Source organism: Molothrus aeneus, chromosome 6, assembly GCF_037042795.1.
Source record: "Molothrus aeneus isolate 106 chromosome 6, BPBGC_Maene_1.0, whole genome shotgun sequence".
Classification (NCBI taxonomy): domain Eukaryota; kingdom Metazoa; phylum Chordata; class Aves; order Passeriformes; family Icteridae; genus Molothrus; species Molothrus aeneus.
In genome coordinates this window covers 13,217,901-13,239,116 of record NC_089651.1, presented here as the reverse complement: position 1 = coordinate 13,239,116, position 21,216 = coordinate 13,217,901, and the positions used below count along the sequence as shown (strand labels likewise).

The 21,216-nt window shown below is 37.7% G+C and overlaps 1 protein-coding gene across 2 annotated transcripts in view; it reads left to right on the top strand.

Annotated features, from left to right (window-relative positions):
* Positions 1–21,216, top strand: part of SOX6 (SRY-box transcription factor 6) — a 359,140-nt gene that overhangs the window by 281,481 nt on the left and 56,443 nt on the right. For both annotated transcript variants that reach the window (XM_066551989.1, XM_066551990.1), the window contains one exon: positions 18,836–18,985. In XM_066551989.1, the coding sequence (XP_066408086.1) occupies positions 18,836–18,985 (150 nt within the window). The remainder of the gene's footprint in view (positions 1–18,835; positions 18,986–21,216) is intronic.

Genomic DNA, 21,216 nt, shown 5'->3' with positions numbered 1-21,216 from the left:
TCCCCCTTTTTTTAACACAGCGAAGAATGGGGATTGGGTAAATTTGAGAGAGATTTAGTGAGACCAATAAAAATTAAAACCAGCTAGTTACCTTTTCAAAGTTAGACACTGTAATTTGTTTGTCAGCGGGTAGATGTTTGGGTCAGCACTGTGAGTGAGTGACTGTCAGCGGGAATTCCTACAAGACAAGTAATTTCCCTCAATGTATTACTGACAGATTGCTCACTTCTTCAAATCACTAGAGAAAACAAACTTAATATTGTTACAGGCAGAGTTTCTGTCTTCATTAGCCTTATAGAATGATTTTATCTTGCATTCAAAGACTACTGAGCTCTAGGTGGACATATTTTAACAGAATGTTCCTTATTATGATACAGTGAATAGTGGTCTAAATTAAGGGGATGGTGTGTGGAAATTTCAGCATATGGAAGTAGTAAATTACATATTTCGGTCCTTTTCTCATGTAGAAATTTAGGTTGTAGCAGAGAAAGGAGAGAGGTCGAAAGAAGATTTTATTAAGGCTCTGAGAGACCAAGCACGCCCTTTAATGGAAATAAAATTAAAAATATGCCAACCTTGCAATACTCAGGAAAATTTAATTAAAATCAATGAAATAGTTATACTTGTGCCTTCCACTACTTGAATGTTTATGTCTCTGTATGTAATATCTGTGTTATCAAGTTGAATTATATCAGTGGCAGTATCAATGAAAATGATGTCATGGAGTCAATATTTTACCATATGACCTCCTTTCTTTGCGGAATTTCTTAGTACTCTGTCTTCTCCTACTCCTTCTCATCTTCAGCCCTGAATTATCTGGCAAAGTGATTTTCATCAGGAAAGGACAGCCCATCAAAATTGAGAATTTTTGCAGTAAAATATCTCTTATGATTAATTTTTTTTCCCCAGGAGGATTTTCCTAGTTCCCTTTGTAACATCACAGGGAAAAGGAGTTCTCCCTCTTCTCTTCTAGTTGGCAAAAATGGACAGACAAACAAACAGAGCCATTGGCCAGAGTAATCAGCCTGGTGCAGCAGCACTGCAGCTGCAAGATCCTTTTCTCACCCTTTTCATGCCCTGCACCTCCAATAACTGCTTTAAACAGCATGTCTTTGTTACACTCCTTCTTGCCTACTGGAATGGTGTCGTGTTATTTAATAAAAAATTTATAGCAATGTTTAAGAAAGAGACTGTTCCTGTAGTCTGTAGCAGGTCTAGGCAAACCCAGGCTCATTCCTGGGCTGGTGTTTCCTTCCTCCCAGCGCAGGAAGGACAGTGGCCACCAGCCTGTCACCCAGCCTGGCACAGCTCTCCTTCTCTTCCCTTCACATGCCCATCCCCTCCTCCACCTTGGGAAGGGCTCCTGTTCCCCTCTCCCAAGAGGGAAGACTTTTCAATCTGGCAGCTAGGGATGAGGCTCCTGGCAGGATTCCCACCTTTTGCACCCTTAGATCTCACCAAGCAGGACAGCTGCCTTCCAGGCCCATATGCTGTTCCAGGGAGAATTTACCATTGAGATCCTAAGTGGCACAGACATCAACTCACTTATCAGGAAACTTGTATGTTTAAAAGGATCTCATGCTTGTAGGCTGGATGGCAGGAGGTTTCCTGAATCTCTTCAGTCTATATCAAGGCAGAAGCTGGAGCCCAAGTGACTGAGAGAGGCTGAGCCCCCAGCGTCAACAAGACGTTCTTGCTGCCTTAACCACTGGCTGCCCCTCGCTGAAAGCCCAGGCTCTATTTTAAAATCATTGTGCTTTGCAAAGCTGCCTCCCTGGGGTATGTATTCACTCAGAAGCCAGTAAGAAGCAAATAAGTTACTGCTGCATTTACTGACAGAGCACCAGAGGCACCAGTACTACAGAGTGCCATCAGGGGATGAGCACGTTTTTTAAATCTCTTTTAAAACTGTGGCATCCCTTTGGGGAATAGGCTGGCTGTGAGGCATACTCTGAGCTGGCAGTTGGATTCCTTCAAGCTTTCTAGAAATGTATATGGTGTATGCCTTACAGGAATTAGCTGCAAGTGAGTATGTTTCTGGAATTTTATTATACTTCTGATAACCATAGAGCAAGCTGCTTAATTTGGCTACAAATTACAAACACGAAGGATTTTTTGCTGTGGTGGTGTTAATGTGTTTGTTTGTTTAGGAACTAAGCAGGGACCAGATTAAAGAAAAAAAGTCTTTTAAGTCAGGTCTGTGCACAAAGGAAAATAATACATGGCAGTATTATCATTCCATTCTGACTAATTGCTAGAGAAAAAGAAAACTTACCTTTCATCTGAACTAAAAGTTCTAAAAACCAGACTGGTTTAGATTAGAGCTTCTAGGTATAAACTAACACACATGTGTGTGCTCAGAGAAAGCAGAAAAATTCTCTTACAGATGCCTGGACCCGAAAGATATCATCACCTGCTTCATTTCTGAGGGTCTTTGATTAGAAGAGCATATGCCCTCCCACTGACCCAGTTCAAAAAAAGAGGGAAATTCATAGAAAATGAGATAAAACTCATCAAACCAGTGTGTAGATAATGCTATCACCAAGCTGAAGAGGCTTTACGGATGGTGAAATAGGAATGGTGTGGCCTTCAGTGCACTGCTTGTTTAAAATATGTTTGGTCTGTGATGTTTTTAGAATCCATATGATTGAGGAACTAGAAAACTGTCCTAACTAGAAAACATTGGATTCATCTGTCTGTTCCTCAGACTCAGCATGAAGGCTACATATGGCTGGAGGCACACCAGAAGGTTTGCATGTCAGTCCTGAAAAAGAGACAGGAGGGAGGAGCATCTTCAGGCGTACAAGAAGATCACACATCTCACTTAAATTTCAGTATTAAGGAATTATTTGAGGCTTAAAAGAATCTGTCACAAAATCTAGTGAAGCAGACATAATAGGGCACGTATTTTGGTGTTGGTCATGAATTATAGCAAAGCATGAAAACAAACGGAAAAGTATTTCAGGTGTAGGAATAGTGAGAGTGTGCTGTCAGGCCCACTGGCATTTTTGGAAGTGAAGTGAGAAATCAAAGAGGCAAAGTCCTTTCAATGCAGTTGAATCATTTGTGCTAGGCTCTAGACACAGAACAAGACACCAGGTTTAACCAGTTTACAGTGTTATTTAATAACACTTCTGTGAACTGTCCAGGGTAATTCATCCAGTACAGGCCCTCTCTTCTGCTGCTGTTTTCAGCACCTAGGGGAGGGTTGTTCAGGCCTCATAACCTATTTAACCCAGTCCCAGCACTGCTGCTGAAGTATCATCACACCCACTGCAGTTCAGAAAGCACAGCAATCTTAGGCCAAATTCACATTTACTGGTGTAAAATACATCATCTTCCAATGAATTTATAATAGTAAGTTCCCAGTTACCTGGTTTTGAGGTGCAAATGTGATTTTTTTTTTCTTAGATGTAATTTTTATAAGCACCATTTGAATATGTTTTGCATAATTTTGTGTGTACTTCCTATAAGGAAATTATTTAATTTTCCTTGAAGGTGCATGAAAGTTCAAAATATATGGTAAAAGATCAGCGTGAGCGATCTGCTAAGCAACCTGTAAAGCACAATTATTTCTAATGCTTTAAAATACCTGTAAGCGGGGCTTGTTTTCTGCTTCACAAAGAAAACATTTCACTGTTTCCTGCATTTAAATATACATTTTAACTATGTTGACTTATCAGGTAACGCAGCAGGCTGAACAGGGACAAACCATTTTTAATGGTATGTTAATTGAATGGGATGCTAGAGATGCACCTGAGTGACTTTTTTTCCCAGATGTGCCCCAGCTGACTGATAAAGCTTCTCCTGATCAGTAGAGCCAGTATATATTTATTATATCCCTGTCTTCTGTCCATTTTTGCTAGTGAAAATTGTAGAATGGCTGCGAGCTACCACAGGAACTGTCTCTCTTATAAAAGTAAGAAAACATTGCAGTTTCAAATCCCAAGCAGCACTTTCAAATATTCAGCTCTTAAATATAGAGTTGCCTCAGCATTTTCTCACAAGATGGGGATTCAGATGTGGGAATTGGGAGAGACAGTTTAAATGGGATTCTTCCTTTTGCCTGACTTGCACCCGTTTATTGCAGCGGTGGTGTCTCGTTATTCTGTCATGGGAGCACGAAGGAATTTAATTGTTGAGCTTTTGCCTCTCAGTGTGCTTAGCAGTGGTGACGGCTCAGCTTCCTCGTTCTGTGTCTGCACAGTTCTGCATCGTCATGTTAAACAATTCCTCCATCTGGATGGTCAGAGAGGGAATGAACCCACCAATCTATGGCAGATTTTAGGAGGTCTATCTGGAAAAGGTTTACTGTCCCTTATTTGTTTTTTCCCCATGTCCTGATTTCCTTTTTTCTTGCTTATGCCTCAGTTTTCCTGTGTGCCACCAGGGTAACAGACCTAGAATGTGTACACTAGAAGCAACAATTGCACAAGCATCTCCTATAGGATTAGGAGAATAATGTTTTTAGACCCCTTCAGCTAAGATTGTCTGTGTTACTGGCAGTCATACCAGTGACATGGACATGTGCTCACTGGGAAACTCATTCACCAACTCATTTCACATAGCTCAACAAGCAGTTACTCATAATTGCCTGTAATCCTGCTGACATGAGATTGAATGAAACTCCTGACTTTTCTCACAAAGCCCATCTATGTGTTAACATTTTTTGAAAGAAATATCAAAAATTCTGAAATGCAAAATTTGAGAAGCTTTGATAGCTATCATCCCATCAGCAAACTTACTGTAATTAATTGCTTTTCAATCATATAATTTTTCTTCCCTTATGTTGGGGGTCCTCCTTCTTTTTTACTCTAGCTTTAGTGCAGGAGACATTTCTATAGGTGAAGTGTGTGAAACTATCTGAATTTGTGAGGTAGCTGCTTTTCATATAGGCATCTCACATTTATTGTAAAAAATACTTCATATTAGCAGTAAGGGATAAAACCCAGAGTTTTAAGGAAGAGCTTCTGAAAGAATACCAGAAAACATTTAAAATTCTTCTTTTGAATAATCTGATTTACAGCGCACCAGAGAAGGTAATACTAGGATATCATAAAGTGAATGAAAAAACCTGTGTTCTGATGCAACCATCTGGTCATATTTTCATATTTTTTCTGATAGATCTGAGTATATTTTACTTTAAGTAAGTACTGCTTATTCACTTTCTTTGGATATAACAGGAGTTTAAAACACAAGAGCCTTGGTTTGCAGGTATGTTTGGAGCCATGCTGCCTGGTTCTTGCTTGCTCTCCTAGGTGAGCTCGCTAGTCTGTTAGCTTTAGTGCCATCCTCAATTTTTATAAGAAAGAATTTATGCTACAAAAATGCCAATAGTAAATTCTAATGGTAGCAAATATAAAAAAAAATCACATACAGATTTATCTTTAACATTTCACATTTTTTCTTGAAAAACATAATCTGCTGGAAACTTCAAATTACTTTATCAAGCAAATACAGTTGTCCTTTGCTGTGACTGGCTTTCTCCCAAAGGTACCTAAGCAGAGCATCTCATAGTTATTTTGTAAAATAATAAAAAAATATAGAAGATTTTTTTGCAAATTTTCAAGATGTGTAGTACAATATATAATCTGGGAGAACAACAGAGATAAGGCTATTTTGTTCTTTCCTGTGCATGGTAAATAACAGGAGAATTGTGATCAAAAAGTAGCATATCAGTCATCTGACAGCATTAAATGAAGGAATGCAAATCTTTATGCTTAAGGGAAAGGTTTTACTTTTTTCTCCTATCCTCCTGCAGAAGGAGGTGTGCAGAGGAAATGGTGATGGATATTTTGTGAAGTATTTTTTTCTTGATATTTACAATATTTTATTAGAACAGTGGTTTTATTAATGCCCACATTTATATTTACTAGGAGTACCTGATGATGTACCTAGTTCAAGTGCGGTGGTATTGCAGCAGCAGTGGATCCATTTCAGGAGGAGCAAAGGGAAGATGGTGACTTGTTCAGGTGCACAGAGAGTGATTAAAGGGAAGGTCTGAGGGATGATTCCTCCTTCCTGGGTCCAGGTGCTCACCCCGTGCCGAGGTGGAACAAAACAGAATTCACTGCCTCCCACCCTCGGTGCTCCTGAGGTGAGCTGTGTCCCCAGGCTGGCCAGGGAAAGGGCGAGCTGGGAGGTTGCACTGTGAGAGTGCAAGATTCCTGCTTTAACAGCCTCTCATTAGGTCTTCCTCTGGAGAAAAATACAGCAGGGAAAAAAGAGGAGCTCTGAGTTGGGCTTTGATCTTGCTTTCATAAACAACTCAAAGAATTTGCATGGGAGCAGGCAACTATTCCATTATTGTCACGAGCGAAAATACAAGAGAATAGATACACAAAGTGGGAGAGACGAGAACAGTTAGCACTCCTTTATTCCTTGTCAGAACTTAATCTAGATCAACTAAAATGTTTGCTGTTTTTGTCGTGCCTCAAGATAAAGTGTCAATGTTTACATACTCCTTTCTTTTAGACAAAAGATGCTTATTGTTTTTGAGCCCCTCAGTTACTATCTATAGGAAATTATAAATATGTAGGAGATGCCTAAGTTTGTCTCATTTTTAAGTTGTGTTTTTGGCTGGATTTTTTTAATCTTTTTTCATAAAGAGCAGTTGCTCTAAGCACCACAAGTGCTTTGTATTACGTGCTTCTGTGCTTTTCCTTATTTTTGTCCTTTTCTTATACCACAAAGAATTGAACCAGAGTGAAGTTGGTAAGATGAGAAGCTAATGAGTTCTGGGCTGTTGCCCCACTAGGGGGAAAAAAATTAAGCATATTCTGCTTAATTTTTTTTTTTAAATTATCACATTGTCCTTCCTGATATAAAAAAAAAAAAAAAAACAAATTTAAAATATAGATTGAATATAGAATTTTGATATAGAATTTTGAGGGATATGTACAGTGAGCTGTGCAACTGCAGCATTTCCCTCCCGGCCTCCCTCACTCCCCTGCTTTGCGCGGCCGCCTCGGTGTATCCGGCAGGTTGGGCGCCAGCAGACGAAACAGATGTTTGGGCCATACTGGAATGGAGCAGCATGCTGCATCAGGACCTGGATATTCCTCCTGACATCTGGATGCTGCTGGGCTGGGAAGCCTGCCTTGGGCCGGGAGGCTGGAGGAGCCTTGTGGCAGTAAACATAGGGTCCTTGCTGCGCTCGAAGCGATTAGTGCACTGGAGCAGCAATAATGCTGAATTATCGCTTGGTTGCGTTCTTCTAAGGAATCTTGGGACAAAGGGATAGTCAAGGAGGAGTATTTACGGTAAAGTCATAAAGACAAGACTAATTGCCATGTGTTAAAAAGCTTGCTTTCACCTGATAATAAAATTATTATGAATACTTTAGGAAACTTTTTTTTACAAAGCAGCAAACAAATGGCCTGCGTGAAAGCTTCCTTTTTTAATTTAAAATCACTAAGATGAAAAAATGACAATTTCAGCTACTTTCCAATTTCATGCTCTAGTCAAATTGTAGGGAACAGACAAGAAAATGTGACTGAATACAGGAAATTGTAGGTAAACTAATGTGCATGCCTACTAGAGACAAAAATGTGAACTTCTAATAGCTGCAGGGAAGGATATTAGGTATGGAAGCTGTCTGACTTATGCATTGGCTCTTTATAGTTTCACTTTATCAAGTCGAAAATTCTGCTGTATGTGCTGCTACAGCCTAAATTGTCTGCTGCTGCACTTTCCTTTATGATGTGTGTTATTTAAACACAATAGACATAGTCTATTGCATGGAAATAGGTGTTTAATGTTTAGTGATTGCTGGCTGTTGGATAAAACAGCATTTAGCATGGCTTTCCCCCTCCCTGCTCCCAGTAAATATTTTATTGTTAAGACTAATGTGTTAAAAAAAGGGCCCTCCCAAACAAAATACATCTTTTTGGAGAGCGTGAGGTAATATTTGAAGAAGACCAGTTTGTTGCTCTCATTTAACCTCCAGTATTCTGAAGGGGTTATATTTAATTAACACTGGCTAAAGGCCTGACCTAAGAGGCAACCAAAAGTGATTGAACTGCATTTTCAGATCTGGGCTGTAATCTGTTGGGAAAGGAATAATAATAATAATGATAAAAATTAGAAAGCACCATTTACTGAAATTCTTTCTAACTAAGCTGTATTTCAATGGGCCATTTAATGCTCAGATGGACAAAGGTATTACTTCAGTCATTCAATTGTATCAAACCCTTTCTCAGAGGCCCAGTTTAAAAACTCTACAGGAAAAGTGGCTTAACATCATATTCTCAGAAGACCAACACTCAGTCTGTTTGGAAAGGGGGAAAAAAAATAAAAAGAGTGAAATGAGGTGTGACATGGCCGCCAAGTCAGTGAGGATTTTTGCCTCTCCTTCCACTCAGTGCCTTAGCAAGGGAATTGTTCTTCAGAAAGTAAGAGCTGCATATTGACACAGAAGGCCTTCAATTCTGTATATATGTTTTTAAATTTGTCTTTGTTTTGTTTGTTTGTGTGCTTTAGTAGCTGTTACTCTTTTTCCCCTGTCAGCTTTTGGCCAACCTTTTGTTCTTTTCTGACATGGCAAAAATTTAGTTTTTTCTCTAGGGGGCTGAGGATCAGTACCAAGACTTTACAGCATTAGATTTTTGAACCAGTGACACTGGAAAAAATTGAAAGTCTGATTTAAATATCACACTCACTGACACTGTAATATGAGTATTACTTTCTTTGAATACACACAATGTCACAAGTATTCTATGGTGATATAAAATATCTAAAGCACTGTCTGAACTTTAGAAAAAATTTCAGGATTTGTTTCTGAATTTTTTTTTTCCAGAAAGTGAACTTTTCTTTCACTATTTTCATGTTGTCTCACGAAAAATTCCCAGCAGCTTCATATGTTGACGGGGTGACATTTTATCTTGAAAACTTGTCAAGGTGTTGTAAAACTAATAAACCATCAGCTTTACTTCCTAAGGGGAAACAAACACAATATTACAGAGACAACTGCCAAGTGCCAAATTATGTACATTGTCTTAGCCCCTTGCAGTGATTGATAATTCATTTGAGCTCTAAACATTCTTTCTTTGCTTTGTCCACAGCTTTACAGTAAATAGGTTGTGAACAGGCAGTTGCTGAGAGATTCTATTTAATTGTCATAATTCAATGAAATCAAAGCCATTTGATTTTTGAGGGGCACGATCTGATCTCAGGGGTGATGCCTGCATGAGAGATCTTGCATTCAGGCAGCAAAGCAGAGAGATCTGTTCTGATGGCCATTTCTAATTCACTGTCTCAAAGCAGGAGGAGGTCAGAAGAACAAGAAATACAGTTTGCAAACGAAAGAGAAGTGATCTTAAGAGCACCTTAATGCACATATGCCTGAAGGCAAGTTAGTTTTTTATTGCACTGGTGCATGTATTTTAAGTCTGTAGCATTTCTCCAAATTTACATGACTGTAACTGAGAGAGACTTTGAGGTTTGGATGTCTGTGCTGTCAGACCATGGTGAGCAAAAGGTGGGGATAGGAAAAAGTGAGTGAGGCTCTAAACATGGATTTTGCTGCAGGTGTCTACTCATTCCACATTCTTTCCTTGTGTTTTTGGGTGGCTTTTTTTTTTTTTTTGGTTTGGATGTTTTGGTTTTTTCGCTTTTTTTAATGAGGATTTTTGTTGTTGTTTTTCAGTTTGTTTTGGGGTTTTGGTTAGTTAGTTAGCTAGTTAGTTTTCCTCCCATAACATCAGCATGCAGATGAAAAGTATTATCTGAAATCCCTTTATTTTAGAAAAGGCAATGTTAATTAATTTTAACAAAAAAATAGTAAAATGTTAATTTCATCTTCAGTTTACATTTCCCCTCACATTATAAATGTAAGTAGATATTTTACAGCTGACAATACCTATTCAGGCTCCCCCATATTATGATGAATGAGCCCAAATTCAAAATAATAGTGCAAGACCCACAGCACACAGGGGTGGGTCATGGACAAAAAGATCTTCCATTTCTTCAGCCCACATGCCAGTGTGGTTTGTAAGTCCATTCATATTTTGAGCAGGACCTATTGTATGTGCCGTGAGGTTCCTCTATGAAGTAAGGCAAATTTTCTTCCCCAAATGATGAAGCAAAAAATGAAAAAGTGTTAAGAATATATATGTTTTTGCTAATTATTTTCCCCAGAAAAAGTCTGGGTCTTTGTCACTGACTTATTATACAGATCCTCTTAACATCTGTCCAGCAGACTGTGGACTTTATTAACAGACAAGAGACCCACCAGATTTAGAGCCTGCTGGGTGCGTCTTCATCTTCACAGCTGTGGATTAACTCAGACTTTCCAGAGGAGGACAACCATATGGGATAATTGGTGTCATTGGGTAGCTAAAAAAATATGAAGAAACAAATGTCGTCCAAACACAATCCACTGTTTTTACAGCCACAATTACTAGTCTGTTTAAGAAATAAGAAAGGCAGCATTACACTAAAAAAAGAAAATCTATTCATATCTGTGTGGGAACCTAATCAGGCTCTTGTTTCCAATGACGATGGCTCCGCAGTCGCACCAGGTCTGCAACAAGAATGCTCCTTTTGTGTGCTGATAATGTGGAAGCGATAAAATTTCCTATAAGAGACATATGTGTTTACATCATGAGATGTGTTATTTGACAAAACGCTTTGTTCTCTGCATATTTTCCACGCAGAGTTTCATGCTGGGTTGTTTTGCTGGAAAGCTTTGATTAGCTAGAATTAGTTGCTGAAGTAAAATAGACACTTTTGTTTTATGAGTCCTCTTGCTGAGCTGTAAATTATAGTAAAACATATAAGGAGTGACAGAAAGAAGTGCTGATTTGAACCTCTGACCCATGATCGGCATAAAAACATAAGATAACTCTTTCAAAGGACTACTGAGAGCCATAAATATTCCATGGTCCACTTAAAGTTAGACCCTTTTAACAAAATAAAGCTGTTATTTTGCAGTACTACAACAATACATGCTGCAGTATCTGAAATGTGGAGAGATTCTTTTATTTTCTGTTTGGGCTGGCCATTAGCCACAGCAGGGCAGCAGGAGAGATGAGAGTGATTTTTCTTTTTCTGAACCAGTACAAAGAATTTGTGGTCAGTGAAAGGAGTTGGGACCGGCAGACACTCAGTGGTGAAATTAGGTAACTGTTACTTTGCTGCTTGAGATTGAAGGAATACAGGCATTTGTCTCTCCTAAGGAGACAGGAACTGAGGAGAATTTAGGGCCACATAAAAATTTCCCTTGACATAATATACAATAGCAACTGATAGACACTGAAATTACTGGTGTTAATAGTTAAAAAAAAAAAAAAAGAACAACAAACAAGTCAAAAGCTCTGAAGTGAATGAAAATGAATAACTGGTAAAATCATTATTTAGGTAAGAAAGAATGTTTTTCAATGCACAGTTGAATGTAAAGGGAAAACTGAACGCCTCTAACTTCTCCTGTGACTACAAAATATATTATTTGTATTTTCACAAATACAGTTAGTTTGTTTGCACATATTGGGTTTTAATAAATCGGAGAGCACATTAGTCAGCAAGCGCATAAATAATCACGGCAACAATCTTTGTTATTATGACATTAGTTATGATAATTCATTAGCTGCCTGTTTGTGTTGCACCTCAGCGCCTTTTTGCAGAGGTATTTGGTGTATTGGGGGAAGATGTAGAGAATTTTCACACTGTAATGCTGAGTGGACTCTGCAGGAAAGTGAACTGTGGGTGTTTAAAATCAGAACGTTATGTCCACTATGGATGCATTAGACATGAGAAAACAGGGAAAGAAAAAAATGGTGCTATTACAAGCAAGCTATGCACATCTTTATGACACTGGATTCTGTAGACAAACAGAAATTTTCAATAATTATTACTTTATATTTATCATGCTTCTAAATTAGGCACTTTTTCCCTAATTTTTATTCTAATTTCATGTAGCTGTGCTTGATCAATGCCTTTTCAGATATACCCGTGTAGAGCCAAATAAGTCTCAGTTATTCAGCATAAAATTCTGAGTTAAGATGAAGCATACTTGTTGATTCTTAAATACTAAGCTATTTATTATCTGTGTAGTGGCACAAGTGAAAATGAGAGTCTGGCCCACGGTCCTGAAAAGTCTGTTAAATTCTCTGTATTTTTCTCAGAAAAACTGAGGAGATGCTTCTGAGACATCTAAATTTCACCATCATAAATTTATAAAATACTCTGGTTTAACAGGTAACAGAAACAAATGGAAACATAAAATATTCAGTCTTGAAGGGACCTTGTTTTTTTCAGCAAAATCTTTGATTTTTTTCAAGGTTTATATTTTTAAATTCAACTAAGTGTTGCTTTATGTATATGTAAAATTCCTTTACGATCTTACAATTCACCTTTCCTTCTCTTCCTTCTCCTCCTCCTCTTCCTGCTTTTGTGTGGAGCTCTGCTAGGACACAGATGCTGAGCCTTGGAAGGTGTTTTTCTGGTGATGGCATCTGGCTCCTTGGCAGACTCCACAGGCTGTAGCTGCCTTCGAGTTGCCCCTGGGTTTGTCACATGGTTAAGCTGTTGATGGGTTACTTAGGCTCTCTTGTGATTCTGGATGTTGTTTTCTGTTAGGCCACCTTTCATTGTGAGCATCTGCATAAGAAGAATCTCAAAACAAAGAGAAAAGCAACCCTTTTGGGTGGTGGGGATTTTTTTCTTCTTTTATATATATATATATATATATATATATATATATGTGTGTGTGTGTGTGTGTGTACACACACACATAAGCTTATAATCCCATTTTTTACCTTGGTGCTATAGTAGAGCACTTAACTGAAGTGTTAAACACAACATATTTGGTACAAAAGACATGTTAGACATGTTAATACAAAAAATATTATATTTATATATAAAAATGGGAAGGAATGAGTACAATTACCATTACTTTAGAAGCAATTCTTAGATTAAGATATGTCTGAAATTTTGGGGTAGAATATTCATGCTTCTACACTGCCTTCTGAAAAGGTTGCCTTTCCTGAACTGCTGAGGGTTATACCAGTGACACTGGGCTCAGGTCAGCACTTAAACTTTATTTCCATAGTTATTATCTGTGACACCCAAAACATGGGTGTGAACACTAGTCTGTTCTTCCTCCAAGCAAAAGAAAAACTTTGTTAAACTGAAACTCTCTTTCCTTTATCTGTTTGACATTATTTTTTTTTCAAACACCACTACACCAATAATGAAAAACAAGCAGTCCCACTGAAGGTGTGATTCTTTTGTTGCAGTGGCTTCCTTTCAGAAATGTGTGCTGGAAATAATAAAGATGTTGCTGGTTCTGGTGAACTTGTAAAAATCCTTTGTCATCAGATAGTTCTAAGTATTATTACTGGTTGTCATGTACTCAGAAGGAAAATGCTGGTATTATAGCTTTGCAATGCTACTTACTAAATATACTATGGAAAAAATAACTGCATTACCTCTTGTAGTGCAGGATTTCAACAGCACTTGCAGTCACTCCTTAGAGTTTTTCATCTTTAGAAACCAAATTACTCATTGTCTAAATAGCTGAACTTTCATCTCTATAAATAAGATATTTCAGCTTTGCACAATTCATTTAAAATGCTGACAAATAAGGATTCTCACTTGATTCTCAGTAGCTTTATTGTTCAGTTTCATTTACTGTAGCAAATGTATTTGTTGAAGATGTAACATAGGGCTTCCATTTTTAGTAATGGAAGACTTCAGAATTAATCAGGGTTCATAAAATTTAGCATTTTTCTTGAGAAAAGAAAGTAAAAGGGTGAAAGTTTCTAGAACAGATCCTTTCTTTCTACTTCAAGCAAGCCATCTTCTACTGAAATTCTTTGTGATGCATCTTCCAAGTACGCCCATTGCATTTTATTTTTCTGGGCCAGCCCTCATCACCCACACTTTATCTGCTGCACTGAGTATTGCAACCACTTTCTTATCTCCATGTCTCACCCATGGCTTTCTTATCATTTCTTCAGAATTCTGCTGAAGAACAGAATCATATCCCTAACATCTGAATTATATCCCTGTAGCTGTGACCAAATGCTCCCTCAGCACAGAGTCAGTTGAAATGTCTCTAGCCCTTGCCTTTCTGCTCCTGTACATGTGAGTGCAACTGGTTTCCATTTCCTCCCTGAGCTTGTACATATAAAGAAGCTCCCCCTCTTCTGTGTAGCAGCTGATCACTTCTTATTGAAGTATCTTCTCAAAACCAATTTTCCCTAGGGCCTGTCCTTGACAAGCTCCTGGTAAAAGGATTGTGATGTGGATATGGCACTTTGGGGACATGTGGGTGAACACGGCAGGGCCAGGCTAATGGTTGGACTCGGTGATCTTAGAGGTTGTTTCAGCTTTAGTGATTCTGTGATTCTATGGCCCACTCCTTACCATGTGCCAATTCTTCAACATTTGATTCTCAAAATTCTTAACTCTTATTTATTCTTTTAGACACATGTGATGCAGCCTAAGAGATAAGTATGAATGTTCCTGCTGCAAAAAAAGGGAAAACGTCAGATGCAGAGAAAGCTTTGCTCGGTTCTTATTTGCCATGCTCAGTCTCATATGGCAGAGAATGTGCCCAGGAATGTCCCAGACCTATGTGCAAGAAAAAAGTTAGAGGGAAAGGGGCTTGAGCTAATGAAAGAGTTTTGATTATTGAAAGATAGCTGAAAAAACTAGATGAAAAAATGTTGAAACTTTTGAGAACAATGTGTGAGCCTAAGGCCTTTGTCTTCTGGCAAGGCATGAATGAATATGGCAGTAAAGGCAGTTATGCTTCTGTGTTATGAAAATACCCCACAAAGGCATTTTGAAACTTAGATGGCATTAGAGAAGGCATTTTAACATTTGGATCAGTCAAGGTGGTTTATTATTAGTTCATTGCTTTTTAGATAAATTCTAGATCATGGATGACACTTTTTATAAGAAAGTGAAATCGTAATAATTCACCAGATTCTGTAGGAAATTTCTGAAGCAGAAAACAACATCGCCATCACAACAGAATTATTATTTTTGTTTGTTATTCAATTCTTCTTGACTTGTTATAGCTCTAAGCTCTAACAAAGGCTTAGTGTGAACTATGCAGTTTCCAGGTAAAAAAAAATCAGTATGCGCTTGTGCTGTTCTGTGCACATGCTGAGTACAGCCCTCTCCTACCTGTTTGAATTTTTTTTAAGTAGATGAACGTCATTCAGACTCATAGTGACCTCCAACTTTCATAAATTCCCCTCAGATTTTTAGTTGATTAAAGCTGGAATAGATTTTTAGTAACAGTGCTTAAGTCTATGAGCCTGTAAGTTCATAGGTGCATAAATGTGAGACTTGATTTGCCATTGCCCTGAGACTTGTAGTATTTCAAAATCCCACCTTTGGGTGTCAAATCTGACATCAGAATAAGCCTGGTTCTGAAAACTGAAAATGTGCATCCTTGTTTATATACCTTAAATAATCTGGGCTTGAAAATTGTTAACTATTTCAGGAGCACTGAGGAATTCAAAACCAGCATTACTTTTATTTATATGCTGGGGGCTGGGTTGTAAGACTCTAACTTTGTGACCTCTGAGAAAAAAATAAAAACCAGGCTATACATTTTTAAGGCTTCTTAAAACAATCAAGAATACTTGATGTTTTTGAATATCTAATTTGTAATCAAGAGCCTCCTGAGTCAGTGGTTAGCATAAGGATTATGAAATGCTCTTCTCTTTATGTGATAGGCATAGATCAAAATAAAATATGTTTCAGTGTTTAAGGTATTTTAATTTTTTTTAATGTGAAATACTTTGTAGATAAGAATTTCAGTTGAAAAAATTCCACTGAAGTTTTTGCTTTTGAGCTTTAAAAGCCAACAGTCAACATTCATTCAGCGTTTGGGTTTTATTCCTCTCCTCAATCTTGCAAATAAAAGCTTCACAATCTGACCATCTCAATGTGAGGTCCTAAATTGCCATTTTGAGCCACAGCAGTGGTATTTGCAAAAATATCCCCTTTTTTCCCTGCAATGGTGGCATGCACATATTTTTCCACACTGGCTAGCTCCCCATACAAACTGGTATTTAGAACTTATACAGCTTTCCAGTCCACACAGCAATGTTGCTAGTGCTGGTGTGAATTCTTGCAGTATTTGTACTTGCTTGTAGAACAGCTTTGTTTTAAGCAAAGCAGAAAGCCAATTGCTGTTGCTTATTTATACATTTGCTTTTATGTTTTAAAATAAGTTTATAGAAATGCCAGGCTAAAGCCAGTACTAAGACCTTGGAATAAGCCAGTCATGATTTTTCTATACATACAGCTATGTTAATGAAAAAATTTCTTTTAGTCTGTCTTCCCTTAGAAGCATTTCTCCCTGACAGGACTTGCACTACAGCCAATACAGCCCTCAACACCCTGGGAGGGGAGCGGTGAAAAATTCTAATTTTATTCTACTTTTCCTGGTTGCATTTCCAAAATCAAACAGTTTCCTAGATAGTCTCTAGAACAGCCCACTTTTCTTGATGTGAATCCTCCACATGCTGTGGGTGTTTCTGTTGCTGGTCCTGGTGGCACTCAGGTGACCAGCAAGTCCTGCTCTGACTGGTGTCACGTCTCTGTCTTTGCATTGATCTTGAAATATATCTCCAAGAAATTTTCAGGGGGAAGTGGCAGGAATAGATCCTTAGTATTTATCTCTGTTTCTTGCTAGGCAACTCTATTATCAATTAAAATAAATAAATTTTTCCCAGGCCAAGTGGGTTTGTTTAATTTGGTTTGGTTTGGTTTTTTTCCTGTGATGGTAACAGGTAAGAGATGTCCCTGTCTTTATCTTGACCCATGACCTTTTCCATCTTATTTTCTGCCCCATCCTGCTGAAGTGGGGGAGGCAGAGAGTGGCTGGCAGCCGGCCTAGGTCAACCCACCACACTATTTTAGTTGCTACAATTGACAATCAAGTTTTATCTTCTATGAAAAATGGAATGCTGTAGAAAGAATAATTTATACCCCGCATTTTTGTGACCTGATGGCTTACCTGAGAAGGAAATTCTTTTGAACTTTAGTTAATAAATATGAGTTTATTTTTACACAGAATTCCTTTCACACTTTTTAAAGTGCAACACAGTACTGTAAATAGAAAAGTTTTAGTAAAGTGTAAGTACTCTTCTTCAGATAGTTGAAGAAGAAGTTAAAGTTACAAAACTTCTTCCTCAGATAGTTGAAGAAGAAGTTAAATTGGTTAAAAAAACCTGGAAAACTGTTTATAGACAAACCACAGAATACTGAGAAAGCCTTTATAATTGTTGGGTTTTGTCTTTAAATTGCATACAAGTTTATTGTGTTATCTCTTTTAAAGAGCAGTGCCTGATTATTCCTGAGCTGAGAATGTGCTGGATTTCAAGTTTGTGAAATGTGCATTTTACTCTCATTTAAGCAGATCATCCTATTAAGGAAGCAAAGGTTGACCTCAAGAATATTCTAAAAGGGATAAGATCGTCTTAGTAAGAAGAAAAAAAACCACCTACTGTTGTATGAAAGACTTCATTTTCATTTTCCAGGACCTCACCAAGAGCTGGGATTTTTTTCTCTTTTCAATCTTTTTCCTTCAAGCATAGGAAAAAACCTTGTACCTCAGCCAAAATATTTAAATACCATTAATTTAAAAACATTAATCTGTGATGCTTTCATAGTTCCTGTGTGGTACTGGAAAGGGGTGGAAACAAACAAACAAACAATGGTTTTCATTTGTCACCCTGAGCTGTGACTCTGCCCCTCCCTCCCGCGTTTGTCTCGCCACTGAGTCACTGAACTTACAGTATTGTGTAACTTTCATTTCTGTGGAGGCTTGTTACATTAGAAAAATTGTTCCAAAGAAAGCAACAATTATGACATAAGCACATCTGGCTCTTGCAAATTATTCTTTATTAAGCTTTCATTTAATTACATGTGCTGAAAGGTCTGCTTTTGATTACTGTAATTTTTTTTATTTGTCCATCTGAATGACAGTAATGTTGGAAATTACATACAAACCACCTGGCTTTTTTCTCACTAATAAGGCAAAGTTTATGTAGATCTATGTGTAGAAGAGGGATTAGAATCTTCCCTGTTCATGGCAGAAGAATTATTCATGATGCTAATTCAAGGTGAGGGTTTAAGTTTGGTCACTGGAAAGAAATGGGACCAAATTGGTTTTGTTCAGTAAACACTTTTTATTGGTTGGGATGGTTTATTTTAATATAAAATCTATGTTTCAGTTAAACTTTTTGAAAGGTTCCACTGGAGTTTTTTTTTTGACTTTCATCACTATTTACAGGAACTTTTAAGGCCTAGATTCATTATTAGCATTTATAGAACATATATCATTGTACAGAGAGATGGAGACATACCTTGTTGGCTATTTTAACTTTGCCTTTTGGTAGGAAACCGTTCTTGTGGCAGTAAAGTTTCTGGAGTTAGTGGTTAATTTCTTGCTAAGAAGAGAAAGACCTGGACTATTATTGTTTCTGACAGGGGCTTATACCTCCTTTTCATAAATAGCCTTATAATGTTACCAATTTTGTTTTTAATATTCAGGGACAGTGTTATTTTTTTGCTCAACACCATGACCATCATTAGCAAGAAGGAATAAAAAATCAAGAAAAATCAGCAAAAGTCAAATGAAGAAAAAATATATTGGTGTTTGGGAGTTTTCTAGACTTTGTTTTTTCTCTTTTTGCAAATAGCAGGAAGGAAAGCCACAAACAAGAGCTGAAAAAGATCCTTTAAGAGACGAAACACCAGTGGAAAAATTAAAAAAAAAAACCAAAAAAACAAAAAAAAGAAAAGTGCATTTACAGCTTCTTTCTTTAGGAATATTGCAGGAATATATGTATATCTTCTTGTCTTCCAGCAACTGTATGCAGCTCAGCTGGCAAGCATGCAAGTTTCTCCTGGAGCCAAAATGCCATCTACTCCACAGCCACCAAATACAACAGGGGCACTTTCACCCACTGGGATGAAAAATGAGAAGAGAGGGACCAGCCCGGTAACTCAAGTTAAGGTATTTTTCAGTAAAGAAAAAAACTGGTGTTTGAGAAGGACAGTAAAAGCAAATGATCTCTGTAATTGTTTCACAGTTGGAAGTTGAACCACGGTACAGTTCTTCAATATTCAAACAAAAAGTTCCATTTTAGTGCTGTATTATCAGTAGAGAGAAGGGAAGAGAAAAAATTCACTTGTTTCCAAAAATACCAGGCGTCCCTCTTCCTACCAGAGGCAGCACAACAGATTCATCAGTAAAATGTGATATTTTCAAGATTTCAGTTTGTAATCTGGTAACATGCATAAATGGCATCCATTTCACGAATTGTTTCACATTGAACTCTTGAGTATCTTAAAATGTGGTGCTGGCTTATATTGTTATGGTAAGAGAAAGACTGTAGATCTTCTAATTATTTTACAAATCTCTAGCTGCACTTAATTCTACAATTTTGGAAAAGCCTCCTATAAGAATAATATGTAAGTCAGGGCTCTGGGGAAAACATTGTGTCGCTGCAGATTGATTTGACTTTTGCTGATTTCACACAGCTGCTGACAACCGCGCTGCTCCTTGCTGGTTTTGCTCCACTGCCGAGTGCTTGTGCCTGCTTATTCTCACTAGCTTGGAACCAGGCAGCTACAACATGGCATTTGCCAAGAGCCTGGAATGAGTGCTGTGCTCCCCCTGAAACCTGTGGAGCAGCCTTTGGGTGCGAATGCCTGGCTTCTCCTGCTGTGTTCTCCTGGGGTGGTTGGGGATTTCATGAGAATGAAAAACATGCTCAGGATCAATTTACTCCAAACTGGGAAAAAAAAAAAAAATCAACATTTAGATGTTTTACCAATTTGAATGATAGAAGTATAAATGCTGAACAATTAAAATAAATCTAAAAGTGGCATCTAGTGACCTTGTGGGGTGAGAGGGAGGATATGTTAGGGTTTTTTTTTTGCTGGCTGCTGACACCTTACAGGCAAACAGTCCTTTGCTTCAAACCAGCCTGAGAAGATTTTACTCTCTTGAGATGGTGGTTTCTTTTTTTTTTTTTCTCTTCCTATTTTTTGACATGAGAGTAAAATATCATTTGTTTTTTCATTATCATCAATCATCGCGGTAAAGTGCGGGTGAGTAGATATTTCTGCCTAGGCTGATAAATTTCCATGACACTTTTTTTGCTAGGCTGAGAGTACTAATAAATAAAAACTATTCCATTATGGCCAGATCTAACATTTATTTAGCAAAGCGTTCACTTTACTTAGCTGTAGATGTGTATTAGTCTAATATTTTACCTCTTGTAATCCAACGCCAGGTTTGGGAGCAGTCAGGGAAATTTACCGCGTATGCAGAGTTTTCTACGGTCAATACAGAAGCCACCGAAAGCAAAGCCCAACTGTTCCAGCAAAGTTGCCATAGTATAGTGATACCTAACACCAGTGATTTATGGCATTGAGAATATACTACTGACTGCTTTAATGTGAAAAAGTAATTCTGGCAGTGAGCGAGCCAGATGGACCTACACCAAACCAAACCTTTACTGTATGAGTAAAATTTTCCCTGGTTAAATTCAAGCACATATCTTCTTGAACCAAGGCCAATACTGTTCCAGGTTTGTGGCCAGCTGAGTCCCATTACAGAATTGACCACATGCAAATTCTTGGGGGTTTCCCTATATAATGTAGCTTGAATGGACTTAAGTATATGTTAATAAAATGGAAGTATTTTTATGATTATTTTTATTAAGCACACTACTGCATTCAGAATATTAAAGATGAACTACAAGTGCTTTGTGTGGACAAATACCAATAGCTAATGAAGAAATTACTAGTATGAAAGCTGTATCTATATTCAGTCTCTGCAGATTGTTACATGTTAGCTGTGATAGTTTTGATGGTCGTGCATTGCTTAACAAATCCTCGATATTTTCCCTCGTTTTAAGCAGTTTGTATAAAGTACATGCATTATTTATAGAATTAATGCAATTCTTTTATGGAAGTCAGATCTTTCAAAAAGTAATGGTAGGTTTTGCTTAAGTCAGTGACCAGAATGTTTTCCACTTTTTTGGTTGCCTTGCAGAAATGACAATGCTGTCTGTAAAATACAAACAAGCAAGTTCTGACAGTGTGTAGAGTTCTTTCATTATCATATAAGTACTAGATGGAAAAGTATTTAAAAACTGAACACTGTAGCATAGATTCATATCTGCACATGTTCACAGTACCTAGCTTTTCAAGCCTCATGGTCTGAATGGAGCTCTG